Source organism: Perissodus microlepis, chromosome 6 (assembly GCF_051167445.1).
Source record: "Perissodus microlepis isolate ML-2025 ecotype Zambia chromosome 6, ASM5116744v1, whole genome shotgun sequence".
Taxonomy (NCBI): domain Eukaryota; kingdom Metazoa; phylum Chordata; class Actinopteri; order Cichliformes; family Cichlidae; genus Perissodus; species Perissodus microlepis.
This window is the reverse complement of record NC_140466.1, coordinates 37,059,855-37,082,282: the sequence shown is the minus strand read 5'-3', so window position 1 is coordinate 37,082,282 and position 22,428 is coordinate 37,059,855. Positions and strand designations below refer to the sequence as shown.

The 22,428-nt window shown below is 40.4% G+C and overlaps 1 protein-coding gene across 1 annotated transcript in view; it reads left to right on the top strand.

The window, feature by feature from the left end:
• The window catches only part of slit1b (slit homolog 1b (Drosophila)), a 71,756-nt gene that overhangs the window by 28,592 nt on the left and 20,736 nt on the right, over positions 1-22,428 (top strand). The window contains exons 5-23 of the mRNA XM_084932184.1: positions 6,170-6,241; positions 6,407-6,478; positions 6,747-6,818; positions 6,957-7,120; positions 7,209-7,356; positions 8,949-9,020; positions 11,320-11,391; positions 11,961-12,032; positions 13,997-14,140; positions 14,233-14,396; positions 14,744-14,767; positions 14,892-15,036; positions 16,037-16,111; positions 16,462-16,605; positions 17,212-17,355; positions 17,445-17,611; positions 17,776-17,914; positions 18,960-19,028; positions 19,789-19,860. Coding sequence (XP_084788310.1) covers positions 6,170-6,241; positions 6,407-6,478; positions 6,747-6,818; positions 6,957-7,120; positions 7,209-7,356; positions 8,949-9,020; positions 11,320-11,391; positions 11,961-12,032; positions 13,997-14,140; positions 14,233-14,396; positions 14,744-14,767; positions 14,892-15,036; positions 16,037-16,111; positions 16,462-16,605; positions 17,212-17,355; positions 17,445-17,611; positions 17,776-17,914; positions 18,960-19,028; positions 19,789-19,860 — 2,031 coding nt within the window. The remainder of the gene's footprint in view (positions 1-6,169; positions 6,242-6,406; positions 6,479-6,746; positions 6,819-6,956; positions 7,121-7,208; positions 7,357-8,948; positions 9,021-11,319; positions 11,392-11,960; positions 12,033-13,996; positions 14,141-14,232; positions 14,397-14,743; positions 14,768-14,891; positions 15,037-16,036; positions 16,112-16,461; positions 16,606-17,211; positions 17,356-17,444; positions 17,612-17,775; positions 17,915-18,959; positions 19,029-19,788; positions 19,861-22,428) is intronic.

Here is a 22,428-nt window from a genome sequence, read left to right as displayed (position 1 = left end):
CGTGAAAATCCCTCCAGAAAATCTTATGTACGCAAACGCGCGTTGCAACTTCTTATCTGGTGCGCTTTTTATTTTGACAGCGCATCCACACCTGCGGACCACTTATGTGCACCCCTGTCTATATACTGTAGCTCCTTTGAAAAGGAAAACCTTAAATCAGAAGTACTCCACTCCCTGGTGTAACTCTCAAATGTGCACCTTAAAGCAGATAACTCGTAAACTGGAGAGGAAATAGCATCTCACAAATTTAGAAGATCATCATTTAGCCTGTTTTCTTTGTATTATTGTAGGGTCTTAACCTTACAATATAAAGTGCATTAAGGCGACTGTTGTTGTGATTTGGTGCTGTATAAATAAACCTGAACTAATTTGAATTGAATACCAGCTAAGCTAACATATGACTAAGGTGCAAAAAAGAAAACTGCTCACTTAAACACCTAATTTGTAATTGTGTCACTTCATAGTGGTGGCTTACAGTATGTTGGTGTTTCATATTGGTTTGCATTAGGTGGAAATAAAGTGACTTAAAGTGTATCAAGAAAATAAACAGCAGTCCATGCAAAAGTTGACCAAAGGCAACTTTTGGTCCAGAGTCCTCATTTTAACAACCCTGAACTTCAGCTGAACAATGTGACTTCAGAGGGGCACCAGTTTGTCCACTGGCTTATTAAAGCCACAATGTGCTAACAGAGCAGGCATCGCCATCAAGTGCAAACATTAAACTCATTAAAAAAAAAAATGCATGACGGCATCCTGTAAGGGTTTTGTTAGTCTAACTTCTCAACCCCAAACACAATAAAAAAAACTGCATGTCTGGAGCCATGTTTATTCATTAAACAGAAGTCAGACTCTCAGCCGGTTCAGAAGCAGCAGGCCAACCACCTGCCAACCGCAGGCCACACTGGCAAATATCAAAGACCTCCATAAGCTTATAAATCTGATTAGATACTAAATCATTACAAAGATCTCCACCAATATTTTCCATTAATCAGTTTAATGAATGAATAGATGTAAATGTTGTTGCATTAAATACTATTGCTACTATATATTACACGTAAGTTAGCAATGTGTATGCACTCGGCATATTTGCAACTTTACCTCTTAATGCTGCTGTGGTTAATAAATGCTTCCACTTTGAAATAACACCACCTACAGTTAACTGGGGAACCAGGAGGGAAGAAACTTCACAAACTGACTTGTTACAGTGGTTTGGTAACCAATACTCAAAAAATCTTGTCTTGTACAGTTGTTCTGTGAACATTATTTATTTTTGATTTCTTCTTCTTCTTCTCGGATAAATTTCTCTTTGTCTCTTATCCTTCATCTTCCTCTGCAAATCCCTTGGGATGGATATGTATCACAATTAAGAGGGTTTATTCACAGGGTATGTGAGTGGGTGGTTGGGTGTGGAGGAATATGTCAAACTATGTGTGTGATCTTTGGATCAGCTTCCACTGGTGTGACATTTTCAGACATGTTGGTTCATTCTTCAGTGTTAGCTTGTGTGCATGTGTGGTTGAATGTGCATTTAACACAGAGTGGGAGATTCCCAGTGTTATTTAATGTGTGTAGGTATGCAGGTCATTTTAGGGTTATCCATTCCATATCCATTCTTCTGGTTGACCACATTAGCCTGTAGTGATGCTACATTAGACCACTTATTTATTTTTGTCCTGCACATCTGGTTGAACTTTCTTTTCTATTCTTAATCCACTGGTTCTCCTCTTCAACGTCATTCTTTTTTCGTGGATTCTTCCAGTAAACACTTCTCTTAACTTATTTATTAAGTTACTTATTGAGGTTGTTTGTCCTGTGAGTGTCTGTGTGTGTCAGGTTGAGGAGTGGACCAGACTACAGAAATAAAATATTAACCATGTTGATGCTCTGACTCTGTCTGCTGACCTGTCTGGACAGAGTTTAACAAAACAAAGAAAAAAACAAAAAAGGTGTGCATGAGTCAAAAAAGCAGTTACTCGTTACAGATAACAGGGTATCTTCAGAGTTTGTTAACTCTGTGATTTTAAATGGGATTGCCTGATATTTCTGTCATGCAGTGAAAACATTCAGACCAAATTTAATAGAGCTATATTAGTACATTATGAAGTTTTGTTTTTCAGGGGAAGTTAAATGTTGGACTCTTTCTGCATTTACAGTTTCACTCATATATCATACTAGTGTTCCAGTTAGCAAGATTAACTCGCTGCTAGGGACAGTGGCACAAATCCAACTTTTTCTAGTGAACAGATACCCAGGATTTGACTTTCTTCTGATATTGTATGCTCCTCACTTTGAGCTAAAGATGAATCATTCTTTTACATGTGAGGTTCTGTTTTCAAGCCGGTTGGTGCTTTCTGTGTGGAATTTGCAGTTCTCCTTGTACCTTTATGGTTTTCCTTTGGCCACTCCCACTTCCTCCCACAGTCCAAAGACATGTGTGTTAGGTTATCTTTGGATTCTAAATTCTCTGTAATTGTGAATGTGAGGATTAATGACTGTCTGTTTGCCATGTAATGGACCAGCAACAAGTCCAGGGTGTAACCTGCTCTTGCCTACTGACAGCTGGGGTGCGCTCCAGCTTTCCTGCAAGTGCTTAGAAGTGGCTGGATAGAAATAAATGTATTAAAGTGGTGTTTATGAATCACTTCAACACAGTTTGTGGTTTTGTCACAAACTGCTGCAAACCAAGAAAATTGCAAAAGTCTTAAGCCACCCCCCATTTCCCCCCTTTTTTAAAATTAATTATTTTGTGCTTCGTATTGTAGTCAAAAACTGCTGGATAGTTTTGCTGTACTCTTAGTGTTTCTTCTACATACTGCTTGCTGACACAGTTACAGCTTGTCTTGCTTGGACCCAAGCACAAAACTGAAATCATAGCACCCTTGGAAGGACTAGAAAAGCATAGTTATTCATTCATTTAACATATAGCTGGATGGTTTTGATGACTTGTACTATCAAACTGCAACAGGGACACTTGGAGCTGTCACTGGATAATTCTTTCTTTTGCTGCATGACGTCTTTCGGGAAATCACAGCAAAATAAAAAGACCAAGAAACATGAAAGTAAGTGTACATCCCATACAGATGTATAAAAGGAAATACCTCCATAGATGGAATGACTCTATGAGGAATAAGAAGGTAGCAACAAGCGAGACTTAAACTAACCCATGTTTGAAGGAGACAGATAGACGGAGAGGTGATGTGTTGTCAACGAGCAGGAAACGAGTGGGAAAGTTTACCTTTCTCACCCTCCACTGTGAGCAGGAAGGGAGGGATGGAGGGATGAGGAGGATATTGAAACGACAGGAGACACCAGAGAACAATAAGAGGATGAGGAGGAGCGAGGAGAGACAGATCCAGAGACACAACGGATGAGAGAAAGGATCAGAAAATGAATAGAGGAGGTAGCAGGAGACGGAGAGCAAATATTAAGAGACTGCCTACTGTCCACACACACACACACACACACACACACACACACACACACACACACACACACACACACACACACACACACACACACACACACCCAGCTGTGACCAGTCTGTGTTTCCCTCCAGTAAACATCATATTCAGCCTCTTTGTGTCCTGGCAACAGAATCTCGATGACCTGATGGGGAAGCATCTGTGTTATTGAGTGTGAGTACCAGCGTGTGTGAGCCACAACACGAGGGTGCTTTCTGTGATCACTTTCCATATGTTTGTGTTTGTATCATGTATTTAGAAAAGCATTTTATTTTTCATTTATTTTTCTTTGTTCCACTGCTTTCCAAGTCCAGTTGGAGGCATGCATGTCATACTTGTGCAGTTGATGGCATCTTCTTTTCAAAAAGTCTTCTCTTAAAAAATATTTACCTCCATTAATTATTGCAGATGTTCTTTATAAGTTGAACTTCATCCGTTTGAATCAATTCAATCTGGAAAATCTTCAAAAACAAGCTGAAAGTCTTAAAATATTGTTTTTTCTGCAGCTTGTATTCAAGAGTGGATGTAAAGCTTACTGGATATGAACCGACGACAGAGAGGAATAATGGGTCTGTGTGGCATGTTGGCCTTGAGCACTTTCTGAAATGAAGCAGAAAACCTGTATGAACAACTGGACTTCATCTTTCCCCTCCTCTGTCTCTCTCTGTCAAGTCTGGATATCTCTGTCTACATCACCATAACAGTCCATTGTTATTGGTGCTCTCTCTCTCTCTGCCTCTGACTTATATGACTCACATGTCTATCTTTTTTTCTTTTAACCCATTTCTGTTTCTCTTCATATCTGCCAAACTTTCAGTTTGTCATATCACATACTGAACTACCTCAAATTTAGCCTATAACTTCTGTTCTTGTTTCTCTCCATAATCACTCTTGTGTCCTGCACCACCCATCCCCTTTTAACATGTCCATCCATCATCCTTTTCTGCTTCAGTCTGTTCATTTACTCTGTATATCCCCCATCACCTTCTTCACTGCTGGTTTCATGTGTCAGACACTGTTGAACTTTATACTTCAATAAAAAGTCTGCTTTTTCAACTGGCCTCAGGGGTGTCAGAATCAGTTTTTCACTTTTCTAATGTACTGCTCTACGTATGTCTACAAAGAGCTGGTCTAGCTAGGCCATAGCTGTGCATCAAGCTGGTTACAGTATTGTGTGGCACAGTGTTCGTGAATGCAGTAACAGAAGTTCTAAAAGTACAGTATATTAGTATAAGATTAATTTGGTTAGCTGGTTTGTCAATTACTTGACTCTCCTCCTGTGTTCAATCTGATTTAAAAGAGATACTTTCTTGCTTAAAGGCACTATACTGGCTGTCTAGTTTCCTCCTCTGTCAGCCTCTGGTTTGACCCTGACATTAATGGACTGTGTCTGAGGACCTGCAGGGCAGCCAGAGATGATGTACATCCTCTTCTGTGGTTTGTCTAACACACACAGGCGCACACACACACACACACACACACACACACACACAGGCGCACACACAATTTTAACCCCAGAGTTTTGCTTTTATTTATTGGTCTCGGTTGCTGTGGCTCACCTGTCTGTTTCTATGTCTAATCGTGGCATTGCATTTCTACTTCATATTTTTTTATCACCAAAGCTAGTCAGTAAGTCACGTGACCTTGGTCTGTAAGCAGTCTGCCTGCTGCCTCTCAGACACCTTTTCTGGAGGAACTATATTAAGATAAAGAGGACTGGTGTTTCCTTAGTTTATCAAATAGGAAAAGACCATATGTTGTATTAAATGCATGTAAACATACACTGTGTTGCCAAAAGTATTCACTCATCACACCAAATCATTGAATTCAGGTGTTCCAGTCACTTCCATGTCCACAGGTGTACAAAATCAAGCAGCCAGGCATGGAGACGTTTCTGGGTTTGCTCTCAGGAGATCAGTTAATTCCAGCGTGGTACTGTGATAGGATGCCGCCTGTGAAACAAGTCCAGTTGTGGAATTTCCTTTCTAGTAAATATTCCACAGCCAAGTGTTAGTGATATTATAAAAAAGTGGAAGTGAGTGAGAACGAGAGTAAATGAGCCACAAAGTGATAGGTCATGGAAGATCAGAGAGCAGGGTCAGTGGAAGATGAGGCACATAGTTTGAAAAATTTCAGAATTCAAACAAATTCACGTTTTTGACAATTTCACGCTCCCAGCTTTGTTAGAACAGTTTGGGGATGGCCCAGTACTGTTCCAACATGCCTGGATACATGTGCACAAAGACATGGATGAGTTTGGTGTGGAAAAACTTGACTGGCCTGCGCCAACCTGACAGAACACCTTTGGGAGGAGTTAGAGTGGCGGCTGTGAGACAGGCCTTCCCGTCAATCAGTGTCTGACCTCAAATGTGGTTTTGGAAGAATGATCAAAAATTCCCATAAACAGACTCCTAAACCTTGTGGAAATCCTCCCCAGAAGCGTTAAAGCTTTTCTAGCTGCAAAGGGTGGGCTGACAACATATTAAACTCTATGAATGAAGAGTGGGATGTCACTTAAGCCCATTGTATGTGAAGGCAGACAGCAAGCATCCAAAGCTCAGCTCGACTGGTATGGTCAAATGTAACCATATAGAGCCTCTGCAAGAACTGCCATGTGCTATAGCAAACTCCTGGATGTGGAGTCAACAAGTTGTATCATTGCATCTCTTAGCAGAATGAATTTCCCTCCTCTTTTCTTTGTTTTTCAGAGATCTAAGTGAAAATGCCATCCAAGCCATTCCGAGGAGAGCTTTCAGAGGCGCAACAGACCTTAAAAACCTGTAAGTGAAGATAAAGTGTTAAAGGAATGGGTGCAGTGGTGATAATGGTGCAATTTGCTACTGTCAAGAAATATCACGTCCGTAATTAGAAGATTGAGTGGTTGGCTGGACCGAGCCATTAACTAAATCTACATCATATTGGCTTTGTGTTCTTTTTATTATCAGTCAGCTGGATAAAAACCATATCAGCTGTATTGAAGAGGGGGCGTTCAGAGCTTTGCGATCTCTAGAAGTCCTGTGAGTAATCTAAGAAAAATTATTTCTTTGATGCTCTTCTCAAAACAACTTAATCTCTCATTAAAAAAAACTCCTTTGTTTTCTTCTGCTCTCTTCATCTTTTCTACTGCCATCATTTTTCCACTGGCTTCCGTGCCTATCAACTCTCTCTTGCTTTTTATTGTTCCATCTCTTTGTTCTCACACCCTTCCTTTCTGTCCTTGCTGTTATATTTAGTGTTGCCTCTTCTTCTCGTCATTGCTAATTTCTCTCCTATTTTTTCTTCTAGCACACTGAACAACAACAACATCAGCAGTATTCCAGTCTCCAGTTTCAATCACATGCCAAAGCTCCGCACCTTGTAAGTGCCTCACCTTTTTCAACTTTTTTACCCAGAATGCCACATTGTTAAGTCTGATTTTATCTCTGTCTGTGTATCTGTCACCTTATGTTTTACCCACCCCTCCACTACTTCTCAAATGTATTTTCCTTCCCTCAGTCGTCTCCACTCTAACTCTCTGCGCTGTGACTGTCACCTGGCTTGGTTGTCTCCATGGCTACGGCAGCGGCCAGCTTTGGGCCTCTACACTCAGTGTAGCTCTCCTCCCACACTGAGGGGCCTCAACCTGGCCGAGCTGCGTAAAAGTGACTTTGCCTGCTCAGGTACAAGAGCCCGGCGATACATGAGGCTTTGATCCAAATGCAGATGATGATGCAATGTGTGAGAAATTTTTTTCTTCCTTGTTTTTAGGTCACAGTGGCAGTGCCTTCGTTCAGCCATGTAGTTTAGCATCTGGGTCCTGTCCTCCAATGTGCTCCTGCAGCAACAACATTGTGGACTGCCGTGGGAGGGGCCTAACTGCAATCCCTGCCCACCTCCCTGAGGGTATGACTGAGATGTGAGTATCCCACAAGAATTATATATAATGATATATGAATGACAAATTCTGTTATTTTGTATCTTTATAGTTTGCTTTCAGAACTCAGATAAAACCTACCAGCATAAAGTGGGTTTCTTACAAGCAAAATCGTGAACCATGTAAAGCTGCTCCAGAGGGGTCCCAAAAGAGAGTGAAAGTCCCCACAGGTTTATTAGATGGAAAGAAATACTACAGTACATATACTTACTCTATGCCATGTAAAGGAAGAAATGTTACTTATGTCATTTTGCTGCTTCATCACATTCTTTCCGGTCACTTTTCATATATCCAACATGGAAAAGTGGTTTTTCGGATGCTTAACCACACTCTCTCTCAATTCTGCTGCTCCTCTGCCAGTAGCTAGAATGCAGTAGCGTGACAGGCACAGTTGGCGATAACTTGGACAAATATTATAGATGGATTTTACAGGCCATTACATGTACTTTACGTCTCTGCCAATACATCAAATGTTCTGATGTGCAATCCACCATTAAAGGATGTGATTGTCCTCACTGCAGCAAAGAGATATAAACTCGTGTTTTCTGGAAGAGAAGGAAACCGTTATAAAGTGGAATCATTTTGAGTTGCATTCTACTCTGCAAAAAGTTTGAAAAGCTTACACAAATTCACACCAGGCCTGAATACAGACATCTACAGAAAAAACTACAGAATTCTGTGCAGTCATGGTTAAACAATTAGCTCCATTCCATATTTATGTTATTATTTAGGCACCCAGTTTTCAAAGGCTCACTGCAATGATTCAATTCTAGTACTTTGCAATCTTTCTAAAGAACAGTACATCTCAAGGCAGCGTGAAATTGTCAATGTTCGTGTCCATTTGTCACGCAGACATGCATGACAAACGTCAGCAAAGCAGTTTGATATGAACTGTTGTAACAAATACTGCAACACTGGCCCTGAAGCTGTGTCTGCACAGGAAGCTATTTGCATGATGTGACCACCAAAGAACACAGAACGTCAATGACATTATACATTGGCAAAAAAAAAAAAGCATTGGCAATGCAAAGTGGGTGGATACCAAGATTCTTTTTTTTTTTTTTACTTTCAAGTGGGTGATTCAGAACACACAATAGCACTGTATGACATATGACCTGGTAGTAAATATAAAAGCAGGTTACCTTGGCATCCACACCCTTAATCATCTACTGGCCACGAACCATCAGCAACAAAGCGATCCTCAATGAACAAATTGCTTCCTGTGTGAATGCAGCTTTAGTAACCAGCTCGAGTTCTGCATACATTTTTTAATAATTTCATATGGAATCTTTTTTTTATGCTACCTTTCTCATAATTTGTACCCTTAATTTTGGTTTTCATTCATTGCTTAAATTTAAGAAAATGTCATGGCTTGCAATTACAGAAAAAGAGCATGTTGTTCTCACGTAAATGAAAAATAAATCATATATCGTCCCTATTTCACAATTAACAACAGGACCATGTTTTTGTTTCTAGTTAGAGTTGATTTTTTTATCCCAGCAAGAAGAAAACTGATGTTGACTGCTTGACTCGTGTGCAGTGTTTCAAAGTAGCCTCTTTGCTTTTCTACCCAGACGTCTGGAGCAGAATGGCATCAAGTCGGTTCCCCCAGGCGCCTTCACATCCTACAAGAAGCTCAGGCGAATGTGAGTGCTCCTACAAAGCTTTATATCATCATACTTGCAGTTAAACACTTCCAAGTGTCAGTTCAAATTGAAATAACACTAGCAATGCTTTCTATTGAATTTTAAATGTTTATTACAACAAATCAATAAAGGACTAAGATCACAGAGGGGATCAATAAGGGAGCAATCAAAAGAAGCTTTTTCTATATATTTTAAATCTGTCCTGGGATGCCGACTGCCATCGAAAAGGTGATAAATGGATGGAAATTCATTGAAGAAACACACTGTCGACTATGTACTTTTTGCAGTGTTCTTGGCCTTGAGGACTTTAATATGAGGCAAATCAAACCAGCTCTACTGGCCTCATACTGGTTTTAATGTGGTAAAATGTCAATAATGGACTGGTTCTGGTAATAAGGTTTAATACGCTCACTGGGCACTAAGAGCACTTTTTAAAATACAAATCACATTCACCCACTCAAACAGGCATTTAGTGCTTTGTTCTGTTGCCTTGATTTTTCTAACACATGTACACACTACCAGTCAAAAGTTTTAGAACACCCCAATTTTTCCTGTTTTTTATTGAAAATTATACAGTTTAATGTCTCATTGCACTCTGAAATGAAAGAAAAGTACAAATAAGCAATTGGAGTTAAAAAAGAACAACTTCCATTTATGTTCCTTTTATGTTTGTTAACTCCTGTTCTGTATGGACAGCTAGATGCTGAAGTATGATAACTGTAACACTTGCAGTCATTCCAGTGTTGTTCCAAAAAAAATACAAAATAAAAACACCGGCCCACTTTAACCCCTGACTATGGCACACGGTGTTGCCTCTTTGATGTTTTTTTATGCCACTTTCCCTGGTGATTAATACACAAATGAGACTGAGATCCTGTGTTACTGTTTAGGCTCAAATAGGTTTGATGTTTTAAGACTCGCAGTGACAAGAAGTAATGACTCCCCTCAAATATGTCAAACTGAAAGTAATGAGTCTGTTTTCAAAATGTAAGGAGTAGAAAGTACAGATACCTGAAAATTTGACTTACAGTACAGTAATAAAGTATTTGTACTTTGTTACGTCCCACTGCTGATCAGCCAGTGGCCCCCTCCTAAACCATACCTGCACACACGTGACCCATTTTAGTCCACTTCATTTAACTTCACGTTTTTTTGCTCCACCTTTCTTTGTGCAGAGTACTTTTAAAGTCAGCTATGCCAACTGCAGCAGGCTACAGAAGCTCCTGCCCCTGAGCTCCAAATCAGCCAAAGCCATTATATTTTTTCTGCCTCCAGAGGGACAATGCTTCAGGGAAAATTTTAATGTTCTAGAGTCTGATTTGCCAAGTGGATCTCTCTTTTCTTCTGTCTCCACTGCTCGCTGAGCTGTGGGTTTCCTGCTCAACAGAACATACAGCCCCAGTGGAGTTTCAGCATCGAGGAGCATTTGATTTATATCAGCCTGCAAAGACACAGAGTCCTCATTAGAGGCTTTTTTAGGGCCCTTACATGATAAATCAAGTGCATATCCATGTGATGTGATGTATATGTTTAAAAAATGCTAATCTGACCACAATAATAATGTTCCTGGCTTCTTGACCTTCTATCCTGTTTCACTTTTATTTTTGTCTTCTGTCTTTGCGGTTTTTGTTACTTCCACTGTTGCTGTTTTTCTCTTCTTCCTCTTCTTCCTTTGCCCATTTCCCTCCTCAGGCATTCTGTCTCTCTCCATCTTTTTCTCTCTGTGGTTTTCCTTTTCCTCTTAATCTTATCCTCTTTCCCCTCCTTTGCCCTCTTCCATCATCACTGTGAGACCATCCCAAGCACCAGGAGGGAGGGAGGGGGGTTTGATTACATTACCAGGCTGGTTTAAGTGGTTTGTCTGAAAATTTATCATGACAACTGAACGACTGACGTGTGGCAGCAGAACAAGGATTTTATAATCTAACATATTATGGTCTGGCATGCCAGACCGAATCAAAGATAAAAAAAAACTTCAACTTGGCCAGAAAAATAGCTCCTCTGTTCTGACATGAAAAAAGTGAAGTTCTCTTCAGTCAATTCAGAAAGTGAGGTTTCTTATTTTTATAGGTGATTTTTATATAACCTGCTTTCATTTAGAGATCAGAAAAGAGAACTGTTAAAGTGCTGCATCACTTTTTTGCCTTTAATCCTTTAAAAAATAACACAAATTATTTGCTATGTACATATGATGCTTTTGGCTAAATCTGTATACATGAGTTTTTTCATTTTCTCCCCAAAATAAATCGAATCACTAAGTATTTAAAAGTGTTGGGCATTCATTGTCTTTCATTCCCAGAGACCTGAGCAACAACCAGATATCTGAGATCGCTCCTGATGCTTTCCACGGCCTCCGAGCTCTCAATTCACTGTGAGTAAGCACTCTGCATCTGATTGTGTAAACTGTTGGGTGTGTTGAGAGTGTCTTTACCAACACGTGTTTACATGTGTCTGTCCACTTTATTGGCTATATCTCCATATGTGCCCACTGCTTCCATGTGTTTAAGCATCTGTTGGTATGAATAATTTAAAAGTGGCGCCTGCTCACTGTACAGAGAATTCTCATGAAACATCAGGACATGCAAACAATCACAGCAGGCGGTCAGCCAGCATCATTGCTGAGTGTGTGTATGTGTGAATAAGTTTGCGTGCATATACTATACACGACAGCAGTATGATGTAAATGTCTTCTCTTCTGTTTATGGACTGTGAACGTGTGCTTGTGTGGACTGAATAAGACTTACTTTTGTTTTGGCGATGCAAATTTTGCAGCGATCGTGGCTCAGAGTTGGCAGTTCGTCTTGTAACCTTCCGGTTACAAGACGAATTATTATTATTATTATTAAATTTTGAACAGATGCGTCTTAGTAACTGTTAACAGACTGATGAAGCACTTTTGATTGCAGAACACAGTTAAAGACTTTTTTTGTTTGTGTGCAGAGTTCTGTATGGCAATAAGATCACTGAGCTGCCCAGCGGAGTGTTCGATGGTCTGGGGTCTCTGGAGCTGCTGTAAGTCCAAACCACAACATGCATATATTTGTCTGAACTGACCGTGTTTTAAACAAATCCATTTCAGGTGGCAAATATTTTAGAAGGAGCTGCATGGAAACTAATGCGGAAACTAGTTTTTGCCAAGTTAATTATGTAAATCTGCTTCTCATAACTGACTTGAATGCCCCCTTTGGTAAAACACTGCTGTACCTATGATGAAGTAGATAAGGTACCACGAATGAGGTAATTAAGGGAATCATTTGATAATAGTTGAGAGGTGGAGCTCAGTATGATGACTGAATAATCTGGCAGTTGTCGTCTTTCCTGAACATTATTTCATTTTTTTAAATTTAGTAAGTATTTGAAGATTCCTTGTGGTAATGTTTAACTCTAAACTGCTGGAACCAGTGACAAAAAGGAAATGGAGAGGAATCTGAAAGTTAGGGACAGACTAATCCTCATCCTGGAGACATATGCATAGGCTTCAATGTAGGTTTGTGGAAAAAAAATACTGTGTGTGTCCACACATCTGCACAAAATCCTATTTTAAAAATCTCAGTCATTTTGTAATTGTACAAATGTGCATTTTTATCCATGACACTCACAAGAACAACAAAGAAGTTTTACATCAGGCTCCTGGTGTAATTTAAAATACCTCCCTCCTTGTTTGGTTTCTTATTTTGGAAAAATCAGGGCTCCAATTCTGGGAATCCATCCACTTCCGCTTATCCTTTTTCAGGGTCGCGGGGGGCACTGGAGCCTATCCCAGCTGTCATAGGGCGAGAGGCGGGGTACACCCTGGACAGGTCGCCAGTCTGTCACAGGGCCAACACACAAGGAACAGACAACCATTCGCACTCACATTCATTCACACCTAGTGACAATTTGGATTTTCCAATTAACCTATCCCCACAAGCTGCATGTCTTTGGACAGTGGGAGGAAGCCGGAGTACCCGGAGGGAACCCACGCAAACACGGGGAGAACATGCAAACTCCACACAGAAAGACCCCGGCCTGATGTTGGAATTGAACTCAGGACCTTCTTGCCGTGCGGCAATGGTACTAACCACCGTGCCACCGTGCTGCCTCCAATTCTGGGCATAGAACACAAAATAGCATTGCAGCAGTTTTGTTTTTAAAATGTTTTTAATAATAAGAGATATTCAGATGCTGGTGATGAATCAGCTCATCATGATTATGTACACTACTATAGAAAAGTCTTGTTAAGCCACTAAGCCCCAAACTCACCTATGAGTCATAGAAGCATAAACAGGTACCTAATTCCAGGGATGAACCAGTGTTGCATCTACACATACCACAACTTAGAAAGTAACCTGTTTTAAAATTGTATCTTTAGACACTTTGTTACTAAAGTGTAAATTGATAGATTTATTTATAGGGCTTTTGTACCCAGGCACTCAAAACACCTTATACAACTCCATCACCTGTTCACACACATTCAACAATCACTTTTTTTTCTAGCTCTAAGTGCTATCTAACATTCACACTCCATCGAGCTAATCAGGAACAACTGGGGGTTGTCTATCTTGCCCAAGGATACTTTGGCAAGCAAACTGGAGCAGCAACTTTTCAATTTTTAGTCGACCTGCTCTTTCTCCTGAGCCTCAGCCAACCACAAGCAGCCTGTTACAGGCATCTTTTGCAGGCCTAACAAGGTGATTCCTAGATAGCTATTAGCTGTTAACTTGGCAGATATTAACATAATGTGCAGCTTGTTGTTTGAAACCTTGAAGAAACTGAACAAGTGGAGGACAAAAGAAGAAGTGGTTGGCCTGAAAAACTATCTCCAGCAAATGAAGAGTTTGTGAAAGTCATGTCCTTAATAGTAACAAGAAAAAAGGTTCACTATCAGGCAAAACATAGAAAAAGGGTGGCTCAAGACTTGCACAGTACTGCATGTTAGATGATTTATTCAGAGTATTTTGTTATGATAATTAAGTGTGTCTACTGTATTGCTTAAGGTTGCTGAATGCAAATAAAATCCACTGCATCCGAGCCAACGTGTTCAAAGATCTGGAGAACCTGGCTCTTCTGTCGCTGTACGACAACAAGATCCAGAGTTTGGCCAAAGGCACCTTCAGCTCACTGCGCAGCATCCAGACACTGTGAGAAAATACATGCGTGCTATTTTAAGTTCTGTTACACTCTATTCAGTCTGATCTGACTGATGTTGTTCCCTTTTGTAATTTCTCACCAGACACTTGGCCCAGAATCCCTTTGTGTGTGACTGTAATGTGAAGTGGCTGGCCGACTTCCTGCGTTCAAACCCCATAGAGACCAGCGGTGCACGCTGTGCCAGTCCTCGCCGCCTTGCCAACAAACGCATCGCACAGATCAAGAGCAACAAGTTCAGATGCTCTGGTCAGTCAGTGCCCTCTGTGTGTGTGCATGCGTGTGTGGGTGTGTGACTGGATGACAAAGATGGAAGACACCACGAGTGTGAACTGAGACGAGGAGTGAAAAGTCTGGATATACTTGCTGCATCTGATAGTTTAAGATTGCCAGGCCTGGAAAGCTAAGCACAGCTTTGCATTGTTTCAGTCCTCCTTTCTGCTGTAAGTGTCCTGCTGCCACCTACAGCCAAGTCAATTATGTGACGTGTGTATGTGTGTGTGTGTGGGTGTGTGTGTGTGTGTGTGGCTATTGCTCTGTTGAAGCGTTAACACATTTCAACTGACACAGTTTTGTTTGCTTACTTTTCATGACAGCCAAGGAGCAGTACCACATCCCAGGTGATTTTGTGTTTGTATATTCATATATATTCTGTGTATGTGTGTAGTTAGATACATCAGTCTCTGATTGCCTCTATGTATCAGTAAGAACTTGTCTGTCTATCCTCTCCACATTTGGGTCCAGGCACTGAAGACAGACGTCTAAACTACGAGTGTAACAGTAAGCCAGTGTGTCCCGCTAAATGTCGCTGTGAAGCCAATGTGGTAGACTGCTCCAACCTCCGCCTCACTAAGTTCCCGGAGCACCTGCCGTCCTCCACTGAAGAGCTGTGAGACCCATGCCCACAAACACACAACCCACGTTAATAATATTCCATGCAGTCCTGGATTGTATATGCCAAACAGACTTTGCTGCAAATGTTCCAGTGTATGAGGGCTTTTAAAAACAAAAGTATTATTTACCTTTGACCTTATTTTTGACCTTATTCCCTTTTACTCTTTACATCCACCAACCAAAAGAAGCACACAGCTAATTCACCTTATAGTTCACACCCTGTCGTTAACGGTGTGGACGGGAGTGCCTGTTAGTGCACCAGCCTACTGCCACTGACAGGCGAATGCTGCCATCTCCACAGTAACAAGCCTATACAGTAATAGTTGGTGGGCGTGGTTATTTTTTAAATAAAGTACTTGCTATGTGAACCTGCTTTTATACAACATGGTTTAATGATTTTTCAATGAATGAATATTGCTGCTGCTGTTGTTTTTTTCAAATGTCTTCTTTTGTACCATAAGGTCATCTAGTCACATTCTATTTAAAAGACGTGGATATCACTACAGACGATCTTTATAACTGGGAAACTCAAACACTCCAGATGGACAAATAGCACTTTGTTCCCAAGGAAAAATACATGTGGTTTTTGATTTTGGGGTCAACCGTCCCTTTGAGCATTACGTTGATGATGATGATGATGAAATTTGTCTTTCCGGTGTATTAGTCAGCTGTCACATAATTTATCTGGAATAAGCTTATATTTAAAGTGCATGCATTTTAGTTTGGGATCATTTAGGATTCATTGTTCTCTATTTACCCTCATATAGTCACACCCACACAAATTCAAATACATGCCCATACCCTGTACTGAACATAAAAACACACACTGTGCCAAACTATGTCTTGGATATCCGTGTTGACATGTGTATGTGGATTCCTGCTGCACGGATGAGCACTCAGCACGAAACATGCACACATACCAAAGTCACTCTTCCCCTTGTGATGTTGTTTTCCTCCATCCTCTTCTCTGTGATCTCTCTCTATGATTGTCGCAGGCGTCTCAACAACAATGACCTCTCCGTGCTGGAGGCCACAGGAGCCTTCAAGGGCCTGTCACAGCTTAAGAAAATGTAGGTCACCATGAAAAATGACAAATACTGTGACGAATGGCTGCTCCATCTTCAAAAGAAACTTTCAAGAGATCTTATCTTCTGGCATTTTGGAAGACCTTAGTGGGAAAAGGGGTTCAGAGAAAACTGTATGTAGTGACTTTGCATGACTGGATATTATTAGAGAAAATGCACAGCTTCATGTAGAGTAAAAACACTGGACACATTTTCAAAGTAGTAAAGGTATTAAAAGTTGTGTGAAACTTTTAAGGCTGAATGATCATGCTCAGTTGGGTTTCTGGCAATGCTGTGAATCTGAAAGAGCTGTCAGGAAGCAGCTGTTATGTTGTGTGTTATCCTTCTCACTTCAGTAACCTGAGCAACAACAAGATTTCAGAGATTGAGGACGGCGCATTTGAGGGCGCTTCCTCGGTGGTGGAGCTTCACCTGACAGCCAACCACCTGGAATCTGTGAGAGGGAGCATGTTCAAAGGCATGGAGGGCATGCGCATGCTGTGAGTTTGATACATACATAGAATTAGGTCACTGTGTATACTAAGCTCTCAGCTTTATTTTTAGGGGTTCAACGGTTCAGAAAGTTGCATCACCTTTGAGAATAACAACAACTCTACTGTGCAGTCCTATTTTCAGGGGCTCAAACATAGCTGGACAATTAAAGAAAAGACTGTTTCACAGACAGGTGTAGTCTTTAGCTTTTGTTATTTCTCCATGAATTGAGCATGAAATTCAAAGTCTGGCAATCGCTGTTGCTGTGAACTCACAATCTGAGCTCAACAGTGATTTCAGTCGCAGTGAAATGGGCCATCTTCAGGCTTTAAAAACAAGCCAGAAACATCAGAGGGACAGAAGAAGTTTATGAGTGGCCAAATCAACAGCTTGGTGCACTGAAGGGGGAAAAAAGTTAAGAACAGAAACATAAAAAGCAAGAAGAAGTGGCTGAGTTGATCTTAACCCAAAGGAGCTGCATTTACCTTGCTGAAGATAAAACTAAAGGATGAAAGCCAAAGCTCATTTTATTTATCTTATGAATATGAAGAATCATATTTGAGGGAACTTTGCATAAAACATGTCTGTCCTAAAATGTCTCTCTTGCTGTGTAGGATGCTCAGGAATAATAAGATTAGCTGTATCCATAACGGGAGCTTCACCGGGCTGACCAACGTCAGGCTGCTCTCCCTGTATGATAACCAGCTGAGCACCATCCTCCCTGGAGCCTTTGACACACTGCCCAACCTGTCTACACTGTTAGTGACACACCCACAAATACGTGCAGACACACTCTCTGTTTGTTTCCATTTATCTTACCTACCTACCATGTCGGCTTGTCCATCAGAAACCTTCTGGCCAATCCTTTTAAATGTGACTGCCGTCTGTCCTGGTTTGGGGCGTGGCTTAGAAGTCGGCGAATCGTGACAGGGAATCCTCGCTGTCAGGGGCCTGCTTTTCTTCGAGAAATCCCACTGCAGGATGTAGCTGTGCCTGATTTCCGTTGTGAGGATGGTATGATTGGCATTTTATCTATAAGCAGAAATCTAATAAGTGTAACAAGCATCGCCTAAAAATGCATGACAGCAAAGTTGTCATGCCTTGCAATTTTTTTCTGAGAAGCACTGCCACTGAAAGGTTGTTGTTTGCTAAGTGAAATTTGCCCCCCGTCTGTTCAGGCGCTGTGCTCGAGGACAGCAGCTGTGGTCCGGGGCCTCAGTGTCCCAGCCAGTGCACCTGTATGGACACAGTTGTGCGCTGCAGCAACAAACATCTGCAGGCTCTGCCTAGAGGACTGCCCCGCAACGTCACTGAACTGTGAGTCTGGCTGCGTGGCCAAGACAAAAAATGTTATTTCTTAATTTGCTTTGAACATTTAAACTGCAAAACTCACTAAAATTGGCAGGCATCACAATTCTATATTAAATGAAATATAGAATAATTAAAAACAGCCATAGTAAATAATGCAGTCTTGCCAGCTTCTGTGTTGGCCCTAAACTGACTCGTTCAAGTTTAAACAAAGGAAATGAGCTTCATTTTTTCAGTGCAGATAAATTGGAGATGTAATTGATTCTACTTAATAGAGTCACAGATTTATAGTGTAAAACAGGCATATACAAAACATTTATGTGAATTATCTGTGGTATTACTGTTTTTCTGTAGTAACCAGGCTTTTTATAGCAATTGTGGTTTTCTTATTATTAAGTGTCTCCCTGAAATTAACTGAATTCATTGATCCAGAAAAAAATCAGGAACCTTGTGACTTTGTAATTATGTCAGAATTACTCATGTATTTGCATGGATGTTATTTACCAAACAGGCTTTTTTGCAGATGTTGAAGTATGTGAGGGCTCCTAAACAAAAGTATTATTTATCCTTGACTTTATTTTACCTTATTCCCTTTTACTGTTTACATCTACCAACCAAAAGAAGGTCGTCAAACACAAGGCTCAGAGGCCAGAAGTGGCCCGGCAAAGACTCCAGTCCACTGGATGACATTGGAAACTGTGAAGGAGGACGTAAACTTTGGAATTTTCAAAACCTGTTTTACAGCTGTTCCTACTGATAAAAACCTCACACATGCCAATACATACTACACCAAATTAATTAAGTAATCAATAAATAAACCATTAGAAAACATCCTGTTTTCTCAGTCTAGAATAGAAATGTCTGTTTTTTACAAAGGGTCGTTAATGCATAGTTAAGCGAGCTTCTTTGGTCTGGCTCACTGAAGATCGAAGTGTGGCCTGTGAGTTTGACATCCTTAACTTAGAACCTTATCTTAGAATTTGTTTAATAAGCTCTGTGCATTATTATTGTTCTGTAGAAATGCACAACAGATCTTTGTGTTTTGTCCCCTCAGGTATCTGGATGGTAACCAGTTCACCAGCGTTCCCAAAGAGTTACCTGCTTTTAAATACCTGCAGCTTGTGTAAGAAACACTTGACTGAATCCTTCATTCACCCTCACGTGCCTCCTCACACTCAGTTTACCTACAGCTACATCTGCTACCACACATGCTTACAGGCTCTCTTTGCTGTGAAACATTACATTCTAGGCGAAGCACTGAGGTTTAGATAGTGACCAGTGAACAGCCGAAGACTGTTCACTGGTCACTAATTTTTAAAAACAAAGGACGGTCAAAGATTCTCAACACACATACTGAGGCACATTTTAGACCAGGTAACTAAATGATCCTGACAGTCACACACTGCTAGAAATGCAGCTGAAATCAGAAGCCAAAAAGAAGAAGCAAAAGTAACACTGGTTGCAGAGCCGAACCAAATATGAATTAAATTGTTTTTACAAATTTTTTAAAAGTTTTATGAAGAACATGTGACACTAATATCAATACCTTCAAAGTAAATTTGAGAATAAGGTTGCACATTTTGTATGTTTGAACACTTGTACAGTTGTTACAAAAAAAGCTGCAGACAAACTCAGTGCTCAGCATCTTCTATTTGTATAGTCATCCAGCAGGGGGCGCTGTAGGCTGTGTAGTGAATTCAGTAAAACGCACATAGCTGAGGATGATGTGATCAGTTCACTTTAATAATGAGCAGCATTTTAGTTTTGTGTGTTACTATGTTACAGTACGTGTGCTAGTGTGTTTGCGCCTGTATGTGTTGTGCAGTGGGACCTCTGCAGTACTCTGTGTGTATACTGACTGAAACTGACCTTTGCCTTTCCAGTGATCTGAGCAACAATAAAATCAACTCCCTGTCTGATGATTCCTTCTCCAACATGAGCCAGCTCACCACACTGTGAGTTCATACACACAACTGTTCTTGGTCAAGTGTTACAAGACAAATCAGCACATACACAGTGGGCATCAGAAAGATGTCAGTTCACTAAATCACTGCTGTTACAAAACAAAATGCTGAAAAAATGAATCACTTTGAGAAAAATATTAGCTTATTTTAAATTTGATGGCAGCAATAAATCTGTTTACTACTGTTCAGCGTCCGGTCTGTCTATAAACATGTGGAAACTGAGGAGAGCAGCTGCTGGACTTCTGGGAAAGTTGCCATTTTTGTGGCTGTGATCACTGTGATATTGGGTTTCATGATGCTCCAAATGTCTTTTCTCTTTGTTAAACATGTGGACTGCCAGTTCAGCACTCAGGCATTTCTACTATGAAGCCATGGTTGTCAAAGGTCAGCTGTGTGGGAAGCAGGGAGTGGACCTAAATGCACTCAGGAGTCTGAATTTAAACCCAGAATCCAACTTTAATGCTGATAGTTCACTGGAATAAAAAACAAACTCAAAAAACTGAGGCAAAGTATCTTTCTGTATTGATGGTGCCTTTCCTCATGTCCAAGCAGCCAATTCGATAGGTACTAATGCACCCGTATACTGTCAGAGACGCAGTCCTTCTCTTTAGTCACAGCACCCAAATTTATTTTAGAAGAATTCAAAATTTTGATTTTTCTGACCACGGAACAGTTTTTTCCTTAGTTCATTTTAAATGATCTTTGGTCCAGAGAACAAAGTGGTGATTGTGGATCATACCACATCTCTACCACATCACATCTTCTCCTTGACATTATAGACCTTTATCCTTCATGCAAAGAAAACTGTGTTCACTGACCAAGCCCAGCAGTGGTGACAGAATTAAGCCTGTTTCTAGTGTAGTGTCCCAAGCATCCAATTAATTCATTTTTCAGCCTTGTCACATGCACACAAAGATTTCTCCAGATTTTCCAAATCTTTTGAAATTATTATGTACTGAAGGCGATGTGATATTCAAAGTCTTTGCAAATTTACATTGAAGAACATTATTGTGAAATTGTCAGAAAAAGAAATTTCTGATAATTTGAAATACTTTGATAGAGATATCCAGTCATGTTACCAATTAATCCAGTTAGTTGGAAAATCCATCTGTTTCTCTTTTTAGTACCACTTGTGTTTCCAATCTTATGTTGCCACCATCTTTTCTGAAATGTTTTTGTGGACATCAAATTCTAAATGAGCTGATATTTTCTTAAAATGGTACATTTTCTCATTTTAAACCTTTGATAGGATTTCTGTGCTCAATTATGAAAGAAAAGTGGGTTCATGAGATTACCATGTTGCTTTTATTTTATTTATTTTTAAGATGTAACCCCTTTAAAATGTGGTGCGTTTGGAGAGACAGATTTTTAAAAGCTAGAATGCCCCAGGCTGCCACAACACTGGAGCCTTTGCTTCACACAAAGCAAAACAAGAGTAATATTTTGAACTTTAAAAACAAAACGTTCTTCTGATTTGCAACACATGAAATGTAATGATATTGTTTGTAGTGCTTCTCGTGTTAAAATGAAAATGCTTGTTTTCAAATGTTCATTTCTTCCCAAATCATGAAAAACCTAAAGTCGACCAACTAATGGGGCTAAAAATATTTATTTCACCCCTGAGGAAAGGTCATTGGGTTGTAAAAACCAGACATGGCAGTTGTCAGCACATTTTTACTCTGCTTGTGTACAAAGTGGAAATCTTACCCTAAGAGACAATTGTGGCCAGAGAAAGAGTCTTGGAGGCCATCATAAAAAGATTTAGTCACTGAATTTCCACAGCATGTTTCAAGGATGTGGCCAGAAGTTCAATGAAATGATTTTTGTTTTGGGCCTTAAAGTCTGTTTAAAGGTCCCAAGCAGAATAAAGGTAGATAGAAATGTGTTACATCTCATAAAGCACCTCGAGTAGACTCACAGGAGTCAACATTGGGTGGATGTGAAAACTTCAAGTTTGAAAAGTTAAAAGGAGTTCAAAACAAGCAATCTTCCCAGACCTCTGTTTTCCACTCTTCTTCTCTGGTTGAGGCTAGAGCGTTCAGACTCCAAATCTTCAGCCAAACTGTCACTGTCCATCCATTCATCCATCCATTTTCTACTACTTATTTGGGTCACAGGGCAGCAGTCTAAGCAGAGATGCCCAGACCTCCTTCTCTACAGCCACTGCCCTCAGCTCTTTCAGAATGAAACCACTACGTTCACAAACTAGCAGAGAGACGAGATCTCTTTACCACGTCCTTGGCCTGCCCCAGGGCTTTACCGACAGGCTACTGAGGAGCTCCAGCATCCTAGTCACACGCCAGAACTACGTAAACTACTTAAACATGTTGATTTGCAGGAGCAGTGGCTTTAGACACCCTGTGGAGGAAGCTAATTTCTTCTACTTGTGTCTGCAATTTTATTATTTCTTAGTCCACTACCCACAGATCATGGCCATAGGTGAGGATAGGAATGTAGGTCTGTCTGATCTGTCTGTGAATCTTCAATTTCACTCTCGTTCAACTTCCAGTGCTGCAGCAATTTATATCCATCCATTCATGCAATTTCTTAACCGCTTAT